This window comes from Typopeltis vanoorti, chromosome 25 (assembly GCF_054136105.1).
Source record: "Typopeltis vanoorti isolate ZY-2024b chromosome 25, IOZ_Tvanoo_1.0, whole genome shotgun sequence".
Taxonomy (NCBI): Eukaryota; Metazoa; Arthropoda; class Arachnida; order Uropygi; family Thelyphonidae; genus Typopeltis; species Typopeltis vanoorti.
This window is the reverse complement of record NC_143573.1, coordinates 6,115,758-6,137,717: the sequence shown is the minus strand read 5'-3', so window position 1 is coordinate 6,137,717 and position 21,960 is coordinate 6,115,758. Positions and strand designations below refer to the sequence as shown.

Genomic DNA, 21,960 nt, shown 5'->3' with positions numbered 1-21,960 from the left:
TTATATTTAATTTTGTCATTTATTTTCTCGTGTAAACAACTTGATATAGATATTCATATGTCTGAAACTCATGTGGACTTGATTGGTTTCCTAAAAGGTTAAATATTCCGGATTTTAAATAGTCGAAAAATAACCCGTTGCATGTGTACTAGGCGTAACTCTGGTCCTAAAGCAGTCTGTCAGGAACTAGATCGCTTTCATCTGAGAAGGCTTGTAAGGACATCGTAGTGCAGCAGTTGACCGAAACATTTAATGAATGCTGTTCCCGATCCATATTTCACTAAACTGTGCATGAAATTGAACAGGATCGGTACTGGAAGTCGCATGCCTGTATGGAAACCACTGATTTCTGCGAAGATCGGAAAGTTTGTCTACAGTGGTGTCAGGAACACCTTCACTAGACATTGAAGACTGGAAAACAGCCATGTGGTTAGACGAGTCCTACACCATGTTCTGTAACAACAGGAGGTAGAGTGTTTGGCGAAGCTCCATGAAACAATGAACCCAGCTTGTCTTGTAAACACGCCTCAAGGTTTTGGAGGTGATTCCACATGTTTTATTGGTATAAAACGGGTCCCCCCCCCCCAATATGGTTGGAAAGTCGAGAGTCCTCGAAGGAATATTTGAAAATTGTTGCCGATCAAATCCATCCTGAATCGTGGAAAGATAGTGGATGTAGCTGTCATGCTCGCAGCGAGCATGACAGCTACATCCACTATCTTTTCTGGCTACCATAAAGCATGGATCTGAACCCGATTGAGAATCTGTGGGATATGTTAGAAAACAGTTCCGTGGGCAAAGTCCTCTTCCGTCAAATGTAAGCCAATTAATTAAAAGACTGTCTTCTAAACGCCTGGTATATTGTAGACGTAGATGCCCTCCAACACCTTGAGAAATGTGTGCCAAACCGCATATGTTCTGTAATTCGGGCTAAAGGAGATTCATCGCGGTATTAAATAAACGTTTATAATTCAGTGGTCGGTTTGTGTACAACAGAAAACGTAACCCAATATGGGATGATAATTAAGCTCTTGGGAAAGATATTCGTAGTGCATTCTCATCATCTTTAACTACTCCTTACACTGGCAAAATAGCAAAGCATTTTGCCCTGTGTGCGTTTAAGAACCACCAGTACGCAAAGGTAGTGGTTGAACGTTTATGTGGTAAGACACCGCCCTGAAAAGTGTAAGCATACAACTCGAATACTCTCCTTAGCGAAAGAATGCGACTGGGTGGTCTTGTTTGTTTTGGTAAAATCAATAAAATACACCTGAGGTTCCCTAAGGCCGGATGGTCTATCATGGACCAGATGGTAATTAGCTTTGAAAAGAGAACTGTTGGTGTCAGAGAGAAAGAGTGAAGATTCAACCCATTCGACTTAAAGGATAGGAAGGGATGATGTCCTAAACACATCAGTTACGTTTGGATCGCTGGTTAAGTCAAAAATACAACTATTAGGTAGGGCGTACGTATTAAAGAGAAGGAATTAGCCATGCGATAAGTAACGGAATTTAGATTGGACATTTGCATGATAAAGTGAACCAATGAACATTAAATGATACCCTCAATAGATAAGGCACAGAGAGAGAGAGAGAGAGAGAGAGAGAGAGAGAGAGAGAGTTCTGTGCATGGCGACACTAGTTCACCAGACATATGAACGGTTAACACATTCACATACCGGCCGGCCACAGAATTATAAGCTTTTATTATATGGCTTCGGTGATATGGATCGGGAACAGCCTTCCTTAAATTGCCTTTCGATAAATTGTTGTTCGGTAAATTGTTTTTTGATAAACTGTTTTCGGTGAACTCTCCGGATACCTTTCTTAAATGCTTCGGTCAATTGCTACTTGTCCCTACACACCTTCTCAAATGACAGCGATCTCGTTCCTGACAGACTGTCTTAGGACCACAGTTACGCCTCTTAGACAATTGATGTCGGTTATTTTTATAGTGATTAAACACCTCAGATATCTCACCTTTTGAGGAACTAGTCAGCTCTGCAGTTTTCAAAATTGTGGCTCCAGCCAGACTGCCACCCACAATAAGCTCTTTATCGAACTCTGAAAGATTACTGACCAGCTGCATTATTAATAGTTGTGATACAAGAGACCAAGTAGTTTGCTTATACGCTACGTAAGTGACATTTACGTACATCGAAACATTTTGTCTCTGAAGAAACCACCGAAACAAGTTGGACATTGGCCAAGTTGGGCATTCATTCAACATCCTACAAAGACAGCTTGCCACCATACCACAGAACTGAATGATTTCGAAATATTACGATTCGTATCTGGCTTTGGAATTGCACTCGTGATTAATATTTTTCAGAATTCTGGAAATTGATTTTCTCGAAGTACCGATGCTTTTTGTGATGTTTGAGCCAAGCCTTTCGCCGAGTCTTTGGAATTGAACTTCTCTTTGGATGGATGAAATATATATCCAAACCCTCCCTTTTCCAGATCAGGTTGGCGTTCATTGATTTAGTTATACAAATGTAATGAAAACTAACTCAATATTTTTTGGAATTTACTGTCTGTCGTTGTACCTTCGGTGTAGTAGGTGACCGACTTAGTTCATTTCTTGTGGATGAACAGCTGACTTTAGCAGAATCACTTTCTGCCAAGATGTGGAATATGATTCCGTGATAGATTAAATCGCACACACTATAATACCGATGTATAAACTGAAAAATGATCAGTCCACATATCTGTAGTTTATCCACTGTTTTGTAAGTCCAACAGTGAGATGCGTGTTGGAAAGATTACTAATTGAGAGAACAGAGCATACGCGTAGCGACGTATGGAATAAGATTTGTTTGCCATTAATTAAAGTTATCTCTGGAGATATTTGGCTCAAATTAGTATTAGGGATGTACAGAGCACAGGGTCTTTAGAGAAGCCATTGAAATCTAGATAGCTGTAGCCTCGAAAAAAAGTTGTTGGGGGATCGCTATTGTTAATTTTAAGATTTTTATTTTTTTTAATAGGAGAAAATAATTCTTTTAAAAAAATAAGTGATCATTCATATTCTTCTGATCACGTAAAGATATTAAAGACGATACCTTTGGTACTTTTAATTTCTCCCTAAAGTAAATCAGTACATATTCTGACTACCAATTAATACTGCAAAAATCTACCATTTTTCAATCATGCAAAATATTATTAAATTAATTATTTCAATGCTCTCTTTCTGGTTGAAATAACTTTTACTACAACTTTACGGCAATGATGTAAAATTAATACTTACTACAATCAATATTTCCGTCTAAAATGCAACATTATTGCGCCCACGTCATAACGAAATCTTCCAATAACTATTGGGAAATTCATATCTGCTGAACTACACAAATATCTTGTTTTTGTTGGAGATTTCTTATGTGAACAGCTTTGCAGAATAACATTAAATGTTAAGCACTTGCCCACAGGAGGGCCAACGTCAGTAAGTCATCGTCGCAAATCAACGTCAATAATTTCATACCCCCCTGCATCTGCTTATCACTGACTCAAATCAGTAAGAATAAAAACCACTTCTTTCCAGATGAATCGAACATAAATTAACGGATAATAAAAAAAAGTCATTTTCGCGTAAATTAACGGTTCAGAAAAGAAAGTTTTCTCTTTGTTGTCTTTCTTTTTTCTCTTAAGTAACCTGGCTTTCAGTTCACCATACGGTGGCAACGGGGTTTCCCCACAAATCGGCTACACGCAATTTAGAGACATAATACAATGGACTCATAACGTTAGTTGCTTTGGTCGTAGATCCAAGAAGACTTAAAGGTTAAGAAACACATCTTATTTAGCACTTTGCTGGAACCTGCAAGATCTAACGAAGGGTTAAAAGTTTTTAAAAGTTAGCTCGAAAACGAGAGTGCTGCTGACTTTATTTGGGGGGAAGAAAAATGACTTGGGAAGTTGTGTTATTTGTTTACATGGCCAAAAAAGAAATGCCAGCCATCAGTAAGAACACCCTCATTTCAGGTGGTTTGAGAGCGATAAGCACCATCTTTCTATATAAGTACCACGTAGACCCAGCTTTAAAATATTTATTTAAGATAGATTAACTACAAATATTTCGATTCACTTATCAGGGATCATCGTCTCTGTGACACACTTGGAAACAAAAAATAAATAAATAAACTACAGTCTATGGGTTGATAATCCATCAGACTTCGGCTCATTATCCTCACAAAAATATACCATTATTAAAGTCTTCTTTCCATAACTCACATTATCTGTTCTGTATCTGATTTAGTTAAAAAGAAATATGTATTAATTAAATTAAGGGGATATTAGATCCCACATTGTTTTAAAACCGAATAAGAAACTCAAAGATTGGAATCAGAGAGTTTCATGCCAAATATAGTATAAAAAACTATAAAAGTATCGGCGAATACTAGCGTGAGCTGAATGCAAGTAGTCCTAGAAGGTAGTAGAAACAAGGGCAACTCGTTGCAAAGGTGGATAAAGTTCTGATCGCTATTCTTGGTATTTTCCATAATGTAGAAAAACATTTCCTAGGAAATGTATGCTGTTATTACATTATGGTGGGAGGTCACTACCCAGACCGGTTTCAGCCTTTTTTGAGGCTTCATCAGTGAGTAGCTAGACCAAGTTAATATCAAAGAGTATGGCGAAAAGAACTTATATACTCTGCTATACAAGTTGTCCAAAAGGTGCACCCATTTTGGACAACAGTGTTTGTACTACGTTCTAGGACTACTTGCATTAGCTCACGCTAGTAATCGCCGATATTTTTATAGTTTACTATATTCGGCATGAAACTCTCTGATTCCAATCTTTGAGTTTCTTATTCGGTTTTAAAACAATGTGGGATCTAATATCTCCTTAATTTAATTAATGTTTATATCGCCGAAATGAAGTCTGTTGGCTCTTTATATTTAAGAAATATGTATAATTAAAGAAACTGCCATTCTCAACGGTTATAATCCCAAAACAGCAGAGAAGAGCCATTACCCATTTTTAGCCATTTTTCATCACCCTCTATTAGACGGCGTTTCTGTGTGACTCAAAATGCATTGCTCCTCCCTTGAAAAGGCATAATATTCCAACAGTTTTGAAGCCTCTAAATCAAATCAGCTCATTGATGCCATCTCCAAAAGATGAAATTCCATCTCTGTTTCTACCTGAAGTGCATTCAGTCCTACGCAACTGCAAGTTGGTGCTTTGTACGAACACGCCGATCTGTTTCTTTACTTTCTGAACATCAATCGTACATTTTCCCCAACAAAAGGAAAAAATCAGGTCTAGCAGAACATGGAATTACTAGTACTAGCCACAGGATCCTTTGGAATGACTCCAAATTACACCAAAAATGAAATTTCCGAAGTACTACGGTATCGCTCAAATTTGGAAAATTATTATTAAGAACTGTACTCTTTAATTATGTATATTTGTTATTACAAGTACACACACACGCATCAATTTATTTTAATCTGCTCTGATAATATCATTTTTGACGTGATTGTCTCGCCACAGCATATAAGGAGAGATTCCCTTATCCGTAATACCTTCGTTATTGTTTAATTCTTTGATTTCAACTGAATTACACTATCGACGATCCGCTATACGTATATGAATCGAAATATTTGCAGTTGACCCACCTCAATTAAATCTTGTTCAACTGTGTCCACTGTTACTCATACTGAATGAATAACGCACGGTTATCTCTTCGTAAACGTAAGAACCATCTTGGGGTGAAGTCACTCAGAGGAATTATCAACAATAACACCTCTGATGTCACATGATAATATCAGTAATCGTGTTATTCTCCGAATTCAAGGCCTTTCTGTCCTCCCTAAAGGTGCTGTTTTATTTTGCTGTTTGATGTCAGGTGATGAGACTTTCATATTCTGAAGTAGATCGTTCCTCTGGTTTTTTCTTAATATTGCATTTAAAACCCAATAGTTATTGCCATCTTTTAGCAGAGGAAAGTATTCATTTAATGCCACATTTACTGATTTTGGATGACAAATAATTTCCTTTCGCATTTCCTGGTCAATTTGACAGTTTGATTCCTGTAAAAAGTCATTTAAAGTTGGAAATGGATCCATATTATTATTTTGTTTTCAACAGCTATGGTCCAGTATCGTAACTTTGGTAACAGTGATCATAATTTATCTTTTGTGTTGAAAATATTTACATTTTTACATGAACTATTAATTCGAGCTCAAAAACTAATTTCACTGCTGAACCCCAAATTTTATCGGCGGAATTCTAGGATTCTGCGGAACACAAGTTGGGAGCAACCGCTGCTCTAAAGTATTAACTTGTATTATGTTTGAACAATAATTCGCAGTAAACGAAAAGATAGGAGTAGTTTCCCGAGGAATTACCTCTTACTGATCTTCATTCTGTTCAGCAATTCGTTGCTTGAAAATAAATTTTAATTTTTAGGAAGTTTTTTTTATCATCCACGTCGGAACAATAAAATAGTTTTTGAGAGCTGAGTTTAATTTAATAAATCTGTCCCTTCTTTATTATCAAACTTGCACTAACATTACAATCTTGCATTTCCCCTCATGGCCGAAATGCCGAATGTTTTGGTTTGTGGAAAATGTTTATCACCATGGAAGCAATGTTCCCCACCGTCAGGGTTTATTTGTCTATTGCAAATGAGAGCTTAGAATCAAGTCCCCATCATTAATTAAATTAAAATCCGTTACATCTGTTAATGTACTTCATTTATGTTCGAATATCAATAAGTATGATTGATGTGCTCCAGTTACGCCGTCAAGAAAATGGTTTGGATTTTGTTTTGGTCTGGGATAGCTTCACTTCAACTGTCTTGCTTGCGAGTAGTGCAAAATCAAATCCGCAGGTTGTAAGGGCATCTCAGTGGAGTATTCTGTTCAAACACAGTAACAAAAGACATCTGAGCGCTCCTGAGGATTAACCGCTGAAGGTTTACCCTGTTGAGTGATGACTTTTTTAAAAAATAAGAATTGAACGCAGTGGAATCGAGTAGCAGTGAGCGATGATAAACTACGTGATAACTGCAACTAAACATTAAATATATGTGTAAAAACGTAAAAAAATACTTTTCTCTGGACTCCATCATCTTATAAGAACAGAGGGGGACACTGACCATAATATGTCTGAAAAGGACTCCTTACTCCTTCCTCTCAACTTCAATTACATCATACCTTTGTGTCACGTCATGTCATATCGCACACACATGATATATATATATATATATATATATATATATATATATATATATATATATATATATATATATATATATATATATATATATATATATATATATATATATATATATATATATATATATATATATATATAATATTCATCAAAGCTTGATTTGCTTCCTCAGTCTTAAGAAAAGGCTGGTTATATTCCACTAATTCGGGCCAATCCAAGGGCCCTATGAGTTGTGGAGACACTTTCTGAAAATGAAAGCTATATATATATATACCTAGTTTTTTACTCCATTTCCCAAGTAAGCAAACAGACAAGTCAGTTTGCACCTGCAAATGTTGCAAGTCTAGCTGATCCTGCACGTAGTGCAAGTCCAAGGCAACTCGTGGTAAAGGTAGAATTAAGCTCTGATCACCATTCTTAATATTTACCCTTAATGCAAAGCACATCTCCTGGAGGAGATGTATGATTACATCTCCTCCAGGAGACGTATTAAATTATTGCCTTTAATACCATGTCTATGTATTAAAGGCAAGGGGCCACTACCCAGACCGGTTTCGACCTTTATTGAGGTCTCATCAGTGGGAGCCAGGCTAAGAAATACTAAGTTTTAAGTAATAAACGAGCTAATAAATATTTTACCGACACAAGTTACCATAATGTGCTTTGACCTTATTAAACATAAAACCAGGTTTATATTTAAAATAACTTGGTATCTTTAACATATATTATACCCAAGGTAAAAATCTTTCTACACCCCCCCCTACACACAAGTACATTACTCGTAAGTACATTTCTTCACGGCAAAGATCCTTTCATTTGCACTGAGTGAAAGATGACTCATTTCATGAATTATTACTCCTATCCCATTACTTTACAATAACCTGTCGTGATTGCTACTTTTGTACAAGTTCTAAACCTTGAATTCAGAATTTCAATCATTCCATTTATGATACCAAAACTTGTAGCAAGCAAAGGAGAATTCTTGAATACCAATTTAGTAACAAAATTAGCAAAGGATGATTCATCATTTCAACGGTAGAAATGGCATTGTACACAACAATATACAACTGTAGATTTCAGGACCGCCACCTATCCCCATTTGCCTGTCATGCTCTCTTCCTTCCCTCTCGCTCTTTCTCCCCGATACCTATGAATATGTCGATGGCGTTGGGCTCACTTGTCAGTGACTGCTAACGGTGGAGTTCGGCTTCTCCGCCTCACCTTCCAAACGATTCGTGGAGGGTTAGCCCGTCCCCCATTTTTCAGTTATTGTAAATGAAAGGCTTTACAAAGTTTGTTTATTTATTTGTGTGATCATCAGTCATACTGCAAAAGTAATGGAGAGAAAACAGCACCAATTAGCTAACCTTCCTACCTTATTACTGGTAGGAAGGTTAGCTAATTATCTGACATACACCGAAACAGAAGTAAAGAAATGAAACCCTTCAAACTACTAAGACTGTAAGTTAGCTTTAAATCATCACGTTTAATAACTTTCACTTTATTTCTAATTATTTCTTTATTTCTAAATATTTCACTTTATTAATCTAATAAGACGTATTGATCTCACGTGTGCGTATGCATGTTTTAAATACTACTACTACTACTACTACTACTACTACTACTACTACTACTACTAATAATAATTAGTCTAAGAAGTCACATCGACAATAGCGCTGAGGCAATGCTTCAAGCAATTACCCAAGAGGGCCTTCTAAAATCAACAGGAAACAAATCCATTTACAAAAAGGAACAACATCACCGATATGTGCGCTGGAAAAATAAACCCTTGCATGACCAATTTCTTCGAGATACTGAGGACAAAACTGACGTGAACACGGATACATTAAAAAATAAACAGAAGGATTTATTTTAGCATCTCAAAAACAGGCATTACAAACTAATGCGATGAAAGCAAAACTTTTTAACATCAATAACAACAGCAAATGCAGATTATGCGATCAGAAAGATGAGACTGAAGAACATCTAATCAGAGCCTGCAGCAAAATAGGCAAAATGTATGCAAAAATAGCAAAATAGCAAAATAAATAGCAAAAATAGCAAAATGTATGCAAAAATAGCAAAATGTATGCAAAAATAGCAAAATAGCAAAATAAATAGCAAAAATAGCAAAATGTATGCAAAAAATATGACTTTCCTACTTCTGATAACTGGTGGCAGCATAAAATAGAGACCGTATTGGAAAACGAAACACCAAACATTCTCTGGAACTTTCGAATAAAAACTGATCGGCATTTGAAACACAACAGACCTGACATCACAATTATCGAACATCGACAGGTTTGGATTATTGATATCGCAGTGCAGTACGCAGTGATAACAACATCAACAGCAAAGAACTGGAAAAATTTACTAAATATCGGGATCTGGCAATCGAAGTTGGCCGATTGTGGCTTAAACACACCAAAGTCATTGCAATAATTATCGGTGTACTTGGTGCAACTTCAAAGAAGCTATCCAACTATTTACAGCAATTAAACATCAACGAGGTGACCCCATATGAACTACAAAAAGTAGCATTACTTGGAACAGTCCATATTTTACGACGCTACTGACGGACAATTCTTAGATTCTTGGGTAGAATCTGAATTTTTCTGTATCACTAGTCAAATTGTTGTTTAAATTATATCTTGTTTTGACTGTGTATCAGTTATGTGAATAATTTTTTTTTAATATAATATATAATTTTATTGATTTCTAAAATATTTACACATATACAATGTTCATCTTGAGTGACATTCTAACTTATAATGTTTACAAAATTCAGCACTAAGTGCTGCATATATGATTAATTTTCTACATTGGATTTCAATTAAAAGTTTCAATTTTTGCCTCTATTATGTTATTTACAACACATGTTCTTCGAATATTAACAATGAAGATTGTACAGAATTTTCTGTATAATGAATGACTAATATAACAATGTTAATAATAATAATAATAGTAGTATTTTTTTTCACACTGAGAAGATTTATCATACATAGTATTTACGTATATATACATGCGACATATTTTCTGTACATTAAAAAGATTCAGTACAATATGCAGATTTTTTTTTATAAGTTTGAGAAAGAGTGATTATAGATACAAATTTCTGCATTTGTTTATAAGGATTACTTGCAGATGAGTGAGGGAAGTTAATCCCACCTACTTCGAAGCTTAGGTTAGCTTTTATGAAGAGAGTGGGATTTAGACTTCACTATTTGTGTTGTTGCTACTGTTTATGTATGGGATGTTGGCATTGGATGCTAGGGATTTGTGATGTGTGTATATTAGTGTTAATGGTTTCTTAACTTTGTTGGTATATTTTCCAGAGTTCGTGTTTTAATGTTCTGTAGTTATCTACGTGTTTTAACTTTCTTGGTAGGTTGTTGAGTTGCGTGGGTATCTGATGTGATCTCACAAAAGGACCGTATGAGTTGATGAAGGGTGTGGGGATGTAGAGAGTTGTTGTAGGTCGTGTTATACGATATGTGTCTCTGTTGTTTCGATAGGTGAGGTTGAAGTAATTCCTTGTTAATGTCATGTAGTGTTTCAGGTGTTTAATGCTCAGAATTCTGTGTATCGCCATGTGCTTGTCGGATATTGGTTGTTGTGTGTAAGGTGTCCAATCACTGTTGACACGATTTTCCTGTGTAGTGTTTCTAATTTTGTTAGGTGGCTGTTTGATGTATTTGTATAGACTGTTATTCCGTATCTGAGTAGGGATTCGCAGATACCGTGATATAGGAGTTTTTTTATGTTGAATGGAATAATGTCTTTTTCTTGGAAGAGTTTTGCTGCGATGATCCCGACTTTGGTATGTAGGTATTCTATATGTTTTTTCCATTTAGGGTGGGAATCTATATAGAGACCGAGGTATTTTGCGGGTGTTACAGGTTTGATTTCTGAACATTGGCAGGTATTTTTGTTGTTAATGCAGCGGTATGTGTGACAATGTATCGATAGTGATGCGAGATGTATGATTCTTGGGTTGTGTATTATCAACATCTGTGTTTTGGTGCCGTTGATTAGAATTGCGTTTTGGTGGAAGTATGTTGTGATTTCGTTTAGGTCTTGTTGTGCTTTGCAGAGAGCTGTGCTAATGTCTGTGTGGATTGCTAGTAGTGCAGTGTCATCTGCGTATTGAAATATTTGACTTCTTAAGGATATGTTATGAACATCGTTAATGTATATGTTGAATAGAGTGGGTGATAATATGGCACCTTGAGGTACATCGTGTTTTACTTGTATACTCCGACTGTGACATGTATCTAATAATAATAATAATAATACAGCTGACATATTTCGTTTATAATGCAGGGAAATATTCTTTGTGAAATTATTAGATAAGGAAGGCATTTTCATAAATCACTACTGCTTTCTGTATATTAACGTAGAGTATTAGAAATGTGCCTTTACTAGGCACATTTTCTAATAGCGCCAAGGTATACCTTTTAGGTGTCTTATCGATGCTACCCAGATGAGCGCAGCTGAATCATTTATGACACTAACTCACTCCACTCACCTTTACTCTAGCCCTCACAGGTTTCTTCACTGCTCTGTTTTGATGAGTTCCCACCCCATCTCTCCTCCATTTTCTTCTAAGATTGTATGAACATGAATTATCAGTTAAAAGCAGTAGAAGCAGTTTATCTTCTCATTCCTTTCCTCCTTTATACCCGGTGCATTGCAACAGAATCTCTCACAGGTTTCTGAAGTGTTTCACGCCTGCGTAGCGCAGTTATGGGCGCAGTTAGATATTTGACTTTCGGTTAGCCTGATCCGGATTAGAATGTTATCTAATACGAAAGGAGTTTTGCGATTGTTTTGAAATGTTAGTAAGCTAGTCCTATATGGAAGCCATAGGGTCCCCTTTCGGAAATTCTTGTTTTTCATCTCTTTATGCAGGCTAACTGGCACTGGGATGTGTGTATAGTTAACATACATGGATGCTCAACGTCGGAGATTCTTTCACAATTCCAACGCACTCAAACCCCCTTTAAAATGAAGAATGCGACAACGAACAAGAGGGAACATTATGGGAAGTGTTGCAGAAGTTTCTATATCATTGACTTCACTTTTTGAAAGTAGAATAAGCAATGTTAATACTCAGAGATTTGCCAGCACCTCCGTAGCTTCCTCGGTATCGACTGTGCATTTTGGTTGGAAAGAGTTGGGTTCAAATCTAATGTACGACGCGAAACTTTTAACCTGACTTTTCAGTTGAAGGTGAGTAAGATAATCTCAAAAGTGGAAGAATGATCTTCCTTCCGAAAACCGAGTTTTTCATCTCGAACAGACCATTCGGCATGTAGGAAGCGCGCACTTTATGTCCATTATATTGCGTAGTGGCTTCACAGCCTTACTTGCTTCGGCCTTAACTACAAACAAAAATAACTCAGAGATTTGCAGCAAGCATTCGTCCCAGCTAACGTTCAGCAAAAGAGGATGACGAGTATCACAAAGTTTTATTCTTGTGTAGATAACTAACGTGTTGTAACGTGTACCATTCCGAAGCACGGGCTAACCTAGTTAGCCTAAGTTGACCAACCAACGTCTCGTGCATGAGCTCAAAATAAATAAATAAAAAAAAAACCCACGCCTACCCAATGACAATATTGCCATTAGACATGTTGCTTATTTCTGGTCGCGTCATGCTAAGGCAGGAAGCTGTGCTTAGATTAACGTAAATAGTAAGAAATATCTCCCGTGCATTTAAGTTTTCTTTTTCACCTCTGACCACAGAAATTTGGGAATATCTTCGGAAAACATCCCGGCAGACGACTGAAACAGAAGAAAAGGAAAAATTGAATCTCTTCAAACTAGAAAGGGGGCTTTGAGAAGAGCAATAGTCGCACTCACCTGACCTGATTTTGTAAGACAAATGGAATGAAAAGAAGCAGGATGGGTTGATATTACACAAGGGAAGGAAGTGTATAATACTTTCCTATGTGCTAATCTGTAGCAATTGTGATTTATTATCCTCGGAATTGCATTACAAAGGGATGTCAATCATGTTGCAATCGGGCTTTCCTTATCAGAATTAAACTAAAATGGGCGGTAACTTTATACAACTCCCAGCAAACGCAAACAACTTCTCTTTCTTGAATTATCTGCAACCTTCACACTCGCATTTGGTGCCAGTTGTTAGCGGTGATTTGATACGTCGAACAGTTTGGCTTGAGATCATCATGGAAAGCATGATGTAAGTACTGCATTTTAATCCCGCTTATTACTGAGCTTTCTTTTTGACGATTGAGGGGTTGTCATTTATTACATTTTCATGGCCTTCTTGATTCGGTATACGCCTCAAGTATGTTTCGAGTTGTGTATGAAAGGATAATGCGAGTAATGTTAGGGATTGATTAATAATCGCATGCCGTACTGTTCGTATGGTGTTCATGACAAAGGTCATGAACCCCATACGGACAGTACGGCATCACGTTGTAAAATCAGTGCGAAGCTGTTAGTAATAATGAAGGTTAAGTGTGTTCTCCTGGCCGGTTTGTCCGTTTTCAGGGAAGAAACACTCGAGTTTCTGGGAGGAAAATCCTCCACATCCGTATGAGACCGGCGAACTCATCATGTGATTGAAAATAGCTAGTCAAGACGGGTTCAATTCCCTTCACAGACGGGAATTGAACCCGTCTTTCGAACAAAAGGGCTCGTTTAAGCCAACTGAGCTTCGGAGGAACATATTCCCGGATAAGACGATATTTTGGAGAGTGCAATTGATAGCGAAGATATATTCGAGGGACTGTGGGAAGGGAATCTCTGAAGAACATTCATAGACATCAAATAAGATGTAAATTTCTTCGCCAACGGTTAATTAAGTTGGGAGATGAATTTTATTACACGGGGTGAGTCCACTTCTCTGCTTATTGGAGGCGTGAAGTGGCTTGAAAAAGTTCACTGCTTGGCTTCGGACTATGGAAAATGTAAACAAAATTAATAAAACGTGGAGAAAAAATTCCTAACCTCTCCAATGGTAGCGAATGCATTAAGGTTTACAGAAAAATCTTTTTTGGGTGGCAGCTACATAAACACATACAAGTGGTTGTTCGTTTCTAGCAATCAGAAAATAAATACCGTAAATAAATAAATAAGGCCACCATCTCTTTTTTATATTCGACAAGAAAGGTGAGTCGAAAGCCCTCTTTTAACGCTAACTATTTTGTAAATCGACAGCCCTTCCTGACTCCCTCTGCCCTTTAGAGCTGAGTGAGGTCTGTCGAGTGCCAAACAAAAGGAGAATCCTAAATAGTAGTGTGTGTGTGTGTGTGTGTGTGTGTGTGTGTGTGTGTGTGTGTGTGTGTGTGTGTGTGTGTGTGTGTGTTGAAATGGAGCTTGATGCAGAGGAAGTAAAATTTCTGACTGACTGAATTAAAACCTAAAACGTTTCTGTAGTCGGGAATCGAATCGAAATTGATTGAAAAAAGTCTTCCTTTTGCAGATGAAGGGATGCAATGTTGCTTAGTCAATTACTAACATATAATCGAGTTACAGAAGAGCAAATTATTAAACAGAAAATAAGACTCATTTAACGTTTAGTGCACATATCTCACCTCACGCTATTGGGAAAAGTGACTTCTGAACTTTGATCAAAGCGAAGATAGCTTCATGAACAAACAAAGCGTACGTTAGAACAGATAGGGTCACAATAATGTATGAGACCCGATAAAGTCCTAAATGGCGTCTTACATGAAATGATTCATGAAACGTGTACAAGCTTGGCAATGAATCGCCGACCTTTTTTGCATGTTTTGAAATTCCACATTATTTGATTAGCAGCGAATCAAAGTTTCTTCGGTACTTGAAGATGCATTACTTCAGTTTCGAAATTTAATTTCCACAATGTGAAGACGTCCTAAATGCGAAAAAGTGCGATCGATAAGCGCGATATGCATCCACGAGATATAGAAAGTGTGCTGCAGGGAATCTTGTCCACACAGCGTTGAATGTCCGCATTGGTTTGGATTTGAAGTGCGACGAATTTGCGCTGCCTCATCTCATCGCATTATGCGCATGCTCGTTCCTGTTGAAATCCAGTAACGATGATAATGAACATTCGGAAAGACACTCACGTGCTTCTGGAACCATCCCAAACGATCTTATGTTTTACGTTGCTTCTCACCAGTGTATTTGGAAGCAGTGGTGGACAGTGCTCCCGCTGAGTGTGAAGATTTGTTCCATGTGCATCACATCGTCTAAAGTGTAACCAAGAAAACAAACCGCCACCGACAATAATCAGTCCTGTTTAAACATGGCAGGATAATTCCATTAAAACATGCCTGCTGTCCTCACCATCTATTGAGATTCATTTCATTTTAGATGCTTCGGAGCCAACATTTTTTTCTCCCAGCTACTGTCTAGTGTCCCGTTTATGTGCTTGTAATTTTTATCTTTTTCGTTTTCTTATCATGAGCACTGCTAAGTCTGAAGTCGATCTCATGCGAGCCATTTTTATTGCGCCTTCCGATGTTCTTCTCCTCAAACTGCTGTTGATTACGCTATCGTTTGGCCGATTAAGACTTAAGTGTTAGATTGCACAATCTTAGAGAAATTCCTCTGCTCCTCCCACCTCTCACAATGATAAGATATCTTCATTTATAGGACTGTCCTTAGTATAACCTTAGTAAGTACTATTTTGCTGAAATACCGACTCCAACTCGGTGTGATTATTATACCGCGCTTAGTGTCCACTTACTTGAGTTGTTGACCCCCCCCCCCCACACACACACACTTGCCTTCCTAACACAGCATCAAGAGGAATGCTAACAAACCCAACCTCCAGTGAGAAACCTGAGTTTGCATATTTGGGAATCAGCATACCGACCTCATAGACTTTTCTTGCCAGAAATTTCGATTTCACCACAAAAAACAAAGCAATAAAAAATAAAATAAAACCACAGTTATGTCTCTTAGACAAGCAATGAGGGTTATTTTACCACTGATTAAACACCCGGGGTATCTCACTTTCGGGAAACCAGTCAGCTGTGCTGTTTTCAAAATCGTTTCTGTTGCTAGAAGGGCACCTACAATAAGCCCTTTTGCGAATTCTGAGAGATCCTTCGTTTTTCCCGTTGTGAATTACACTATTAACTATCGGTGACCAGCGGCATTCTTAAACAGGTGGCTGGAACACGTGGTGACACACGTGACCAATTATTTTGCAAGTAGGCTGTGTAAGTGAGGTTTACGGTACATCTGCGTAAAATTTCTAATTCAGTGGACGATATGTGTATATCACAATATACTCATTCACAGTACACACACACACACACACACACACACATGTATAATCAGTAGTTATATCGACTCGGTGATTGGATATGTTCATCTTTTTTTCGACTGATTGAAGCCGAGAAAATAAATAACAAGTTAATTTAATGGAGCACACAACGTGTTTCGTCAAAAATGACTTCTTCAGGTGTGGTAACACTTAAACCAAATTAAGAAACATGAAAAACCATAAAACACTGTGCTATTATAATAACGTCCCTAAAAACACTGTCCGCGCGGTTAGCCTCGTGGCGGTGCGCTTCGCAACCATATGACTGGGAAAGGAGCGTCCCAGGTTCGATTCCCGTTGAAGACGTGAGGAATTTGAGGATCAGCCATAGCCAAGTTAGCCGGTCTTGGACAGGGGAAAGTAGGGTTCTTTAGGCCAGTTAATCTGACGTTTTTCATCCCGCAAGCAGGCAAACCGGCCCCGTGAACACACACAGATCTACAGCCATAAATACTTAATCCCCATGAGGGGGCTCAAATCACCCCAATAGGGACGGGGGGAAAGGGAGGAAACCCCATTCGAATAAATAAATAAATATATAAACTACAAACACACGTATAACAACAGTCATTAGTTTTAATACGTAAATATTTCATCCCAAGTATCTTGGGACATCTTCAGTACAGTAATTCAAACAATACTTAGAATAAAATACAGTTAGGGGCCATGATTACAAGGGAATCTCAAATACGCGTGCAGTAACGTGTTATAGAAGTAAATTTAAAAAACAAAATAAAAAAAAACATATATAAAGAGACTATTTTACACAATTTTGGATAACAATTTCCCATACTTTAGGAACAGTAAGAACGTCGTTGCGGTTTAGGTTTGGTCTGTGTAGTAGGGCTTCAGAACTTTCTTTATATAGACGTTCATGTTTAAATAGAGATCTGTCTAAAAGTTTCGACTTCTCCCAGTGGATCCTAGGGTTTGGGTTTTCAACTCCGTGTTGAGAGAGACCAGATTTCTGCACCTTGAAAAGACGAATGTGGTTTTGATGTTCCGAGATGCGTTTCTGAACAGATCCACCAGTCTGTCCAAAGTAAGACAAATTGCAGGAGAATGGGATCTCATAAACGTCAGGTAACATCAGAGGTGAGAGTTTGTCCTTAGGAGAAGGCAGCAAGTTATAGATTTGGTTAATAGGTTTGTAAGTAGTGGAAAAATTGTATTTCTTCATGATTTTTGAAAGACGTGCGGAGATGCCTTTGACATAAGGTATGGGAATCGTATGGACTTCTTCCTGTCTGGTTTGATGTGTAGGAAGGTGACTGATGATTTTTTGAGTTGTTTTAAGATTATATCCATTATAGTATGGCTGTATTTTTGAATATTTCTAGTTCTCGGTTTAGAGATTCTTCAGAGGAGCAGAATTTGTGTGCTCTGGTAACTAGTGATTTAATGATGCCCAATTTCTGAGATGGATGATGAGCGGAAGAATTGTGAATGTAGCGACCTGAAAATGTAGGCTTGCGATAGACAGATGTGGCGATGGAACCGTCTTCTTTTCTTTTAATGTGTAAATCCAGAAAGGAAATACCCTGGAGAATCTTTTTCTAGCGTAAAGTTGATCCGAGGGTGAAGAAGGTTCATTTTGTCTAGAAATAGGTGTAATTCATGTTCGGGATGATCCCAGATTGCAAAAACGTCGTCGGCATATCGCAACCAAATTTTTGGTTTGGGTTCAAAAGTGAAAATCGTTTCTTCCAGGTGTTCTAGAAACAGGTTTGCTAAGTTTGGTGATAAAAGAGATCCCATTTCTGTTCCTTCTCCTTGTTTGTAAGTTTGACCTTTCCAGGTGAAGTAACCAGACGTAATAACAAATTTGAATAATTCAACTCTATCAGACGGAAATTTTCGAGTTAATAATTCTACTGTTTCTTTATGGGGAATGTTAATGAAGAGGGAGACAATGTCGAAGCTAATTAACAAGTCAAAGTCAGTTTTTAACAGTTGAATGTCTTTTATTTTTGCGTGAAACTCTGTGGAATGTTTGATTGAAGAGGCTGAGTTGCCTATGTGAAGACAGAGAAGGTTAGATAAGAATCTTGATAACTTTTAAGTCGGGCTGCCAATAGAATCTACGACGGGTCTGAGTGGAACATTAACCTTGTGAAGCTTAGGTAAACCATAAATTCTAGGAGGTCTGGCATGGTATATCTTGAATTTTTTAGTTGTTTCTTCATCTAAGGAGGATTCATCAAGTAACTTATTTAATTTCCCGAGTAGACGTTTTCTAGGATCCTAATCCAGTTTGGCGTAAGTATTACGATCTCGGAGTAATAAATTCATTTTTCGCTCATATGAATTGGTTTTATGAAGTTGTATTTCCTTTGTCAGATCTCGTAATGATTATGTTTTTATTACGTTTTAAGACGGTAAGAGCTTTCAATTCTGATGGTGGGATATTTCAGTCCGATGGATTTTGACTATTTCGAAACGAAGTCTGTTGGCTTCAATACTTGAAAGATGACCGATATTTCTCTTTATGTTATGTATGAAATCTAAATATGGGAAACATTTAGGTGAAATTGCAAATTTATGACCTCTTGCTAGAACATTTAATTCGTCAGTTGTTAGTGGACGGTTAGATAAGTTGACTATCCGTTAAAAAATTGCAGCGCGATAAACCCATTCCAACTTTTGCAAAACTAAAAGAAGTCATCAATCTCCAGGTGCCCATGAAATCTATCAGAAAGCAAGGCTTTCCTTACTACTTAATCAGTTACGAGTTTCTAAGCATGAACTGGCAACAAATAATTTAAACATTACTGAACTAGAAGCAGAATTATCAAATACAAGAAATCAAGATCTGCTACAATTGATTTGTAAATGTCTCAAACAATTCGAGGATAAAAGCTTTTGATAAAAGAAATATTAATCTACATAATAAATGCCTTAACTTACTAAATCGTTCTAAGCAGATCACTAACAAATTACCGAATGAAAAGTGGGTCATCTACTTATCTAACCGTACACTAACAACAGACGAATTAAATTTTCTAGCAAGAGGTAATAAATTTGCAGTTTCACCTAAATGTTTCCCATATCTAGATTTCATGCACAACAGAGAGAGATATGTCGGCCATCTGTCAAGTATTGAAGCCAACAGACTTCGTTTCGAGGTAGCAAAAATAATATATGACGCCAAACCTTCGGACTTAAATATCCCACCATCAGAATTGAAAGCTCTTACCTCCTTAAAACGTAATAAAAACATAATCATTACCAGATCTGACAAAGGAAATACCACTGTGGTTCTTGATTCCAATTCGTATGACCGAAAAATGAATTTATTACTCCGAGATCGTAATACTTACGCCAAACTGGATTATGGTCCTACAAAACGTCAACTCAGGAAATTAAATAAGTTACTTGATGAATCCTCCTTAAATGAAGAAATAACTAAAACATTCAAGATATACCATGCTAGACCTCCTAGAATTTATGGTTTTTATAAGCTTCACAAGGTTAATGTTCCACTCAGACCCGTCGTAGATTCTATTGGCAGCCAGACTTACAAGATTCTTCTAACCTTCTCCGTCCTCACATAGGCCACTCAACCTCTTCAATCAAACTTCCACAGAGTTTCACACAAAACTAAAAGGCATTCAACTGTTAAAAACTGACTTGTTAATCAGCTTCGACATTGTCTCCCTCTTCACTAACATTCCCCATAAAGAAACAGTAGAATTATTAACTCGAAAATTTCCGTCTGATAGAGTTGAATTATTCAAATTTGTTATTACATCACTTGGAAAGGTAAAATTTACAAGCAAGAAGAAGGAACAGCAATGGGGTCTCCTTTATCACCAAACTTAGCAAACCTGTTTCTAGAACACCTGGAAGAAACGATTTTCACTTTTGAACCTAAACCAAAAATTTGGTTGCGATATATTGACGACGGTTTTGCAACCTGGGATCATTCCGAACATGAATTGCACTTGTTTCTAGAAGACAAGTGCAATTCATGTATTTCACAGGGTATTTCCTTTCTGGATTTACACATTCAAAGAAAAGAAGACGGTTCCATCGCCACATCTGTCTATCGCAAGCCTACATTTTCAGGTCGCTACATTCAAAATTCTTCCGCTCATCATCCATCTCAGAAATTTGTCATCATTAAATCACTAGTTACCAGACCACACAAATTCTGCTCCTCTGAAGAATCTCTAAACCGAGAACTAGAAATATTCAAAAATACAGCCATACTAAATGGATATAATCTTAAAACAACTCAAAATATCATCAGTCACCTTCCTACACATCAAACCAGACAGGAAGAAGTCCATAGGATTCCCATACCTTATGTCAAAGGCATCTCCGAACGTCTTTCAAAAATCATGAAGGAATACAATTTTGCCGCTACTTACAAACCCATTAACCAAATCTATAACTTGCTGCCTTCTCCTAAGGACAAACTCTTACCTCTGATGTTACCTGGCGCTTATGAGATCCCATGCTGCTGCAGTTTGTCTTACTTTGAACAGACAGGTAGGTCTGTTCAGAAACGCATCTCGGAACATCAAGATCACATTTGTCTTTTCAAGCCCCAGAAATTCTCTCCCAACACGGAGTTGAAAATCCAAGCAATAGGATCCATTGGGAAAATGCTTTACATAGATCTTTATATAAATATGAACGTTTATACAAAGAAAGTTCTGAAGCCCTATTAAATTTAAAAATTTAAACCGCAAATTTAAACCGCAACGACATTCTTACTATTCCTAAAGTTTGGGAAATTTTTATCCAAAATTGTGTAAAATAGTCTCTTTATATATGTTTTTTAAATTTACTGCTATAACACGTTACTGCACGCTTATTGAGATTCCATTATAATCATCACTCCTAACTGGATTTTATTCTAAGTATTGTTTGAATTACTGTTCTGATTATGTCCCGAGATACTTGAGATGAAATATTCACGTATTAAAACTAATAATCACTGTGGTTATACGTGTGTTTTTAGGGATGAATTCATCACAGGTTTTATTATATATATATATATATATATATTATAATCATATAATACATTATAATCACAGACTTGTTAACTGAAGTTAAGTTTGAATTGTCGTTATAGTCCGTTCTGTAGTTGTATTGTTGTGCCAATGCGAGCTTTTGCAATCACATGTACGCCAGTATCCAATGGGAGAACTGTGCTGTGCGAGTCAGGTAGACTATAACTAATATTGCTGTTGATATGAGACGAGTCTAGGGCAATTTCTTTCGATTCAACTATGCGCCGTTCCTCTTCATCGTGACAAATATAAACGTTTAATGTTGCATTCCAATCTACTCCGTGTTGGCGGACTTCATCGTTTGTGCGCACTGAAAATAAGACGTGACTTGAGAGTGCGCTTGCTCTGACTCTATTATATGAAATGTCTCTCTGGTGCCCCTCTAGCCGTAGGAGGATGGCCTTCTCAGTTTGGCCATAATATGGTCTCCCACGACCACATATTATTTTATATACACTGG

General features: G+C 37.2%; 1 protein-coding gene across 1 annotated transcript in view; it reads left to right on the top strand.

Moving 5' to 3' along the window:
- The first annotated feature begins 13,297 nt into the window (after positions 1–13,297).
- Positions 13,298–21,960, top strand: part of LOC150092507 (putative vesicular glutamate transporter eat-4) — a 65,326-nt gene continuing 56,663 nt past the window's right edge. Inside the window, exon 1 of the mRNA XM_090414488.1 lies at positions 13,298–13,392. Within this exon, the coding sequence (XP_090270614.1) occupies positions 13,379–13,392 (14 nt within the window). The 5' untranslated portion in view covers positions 13,298–13,378. The remainder of the gene's footprint in view (positions 13,393–21,960) is intronic.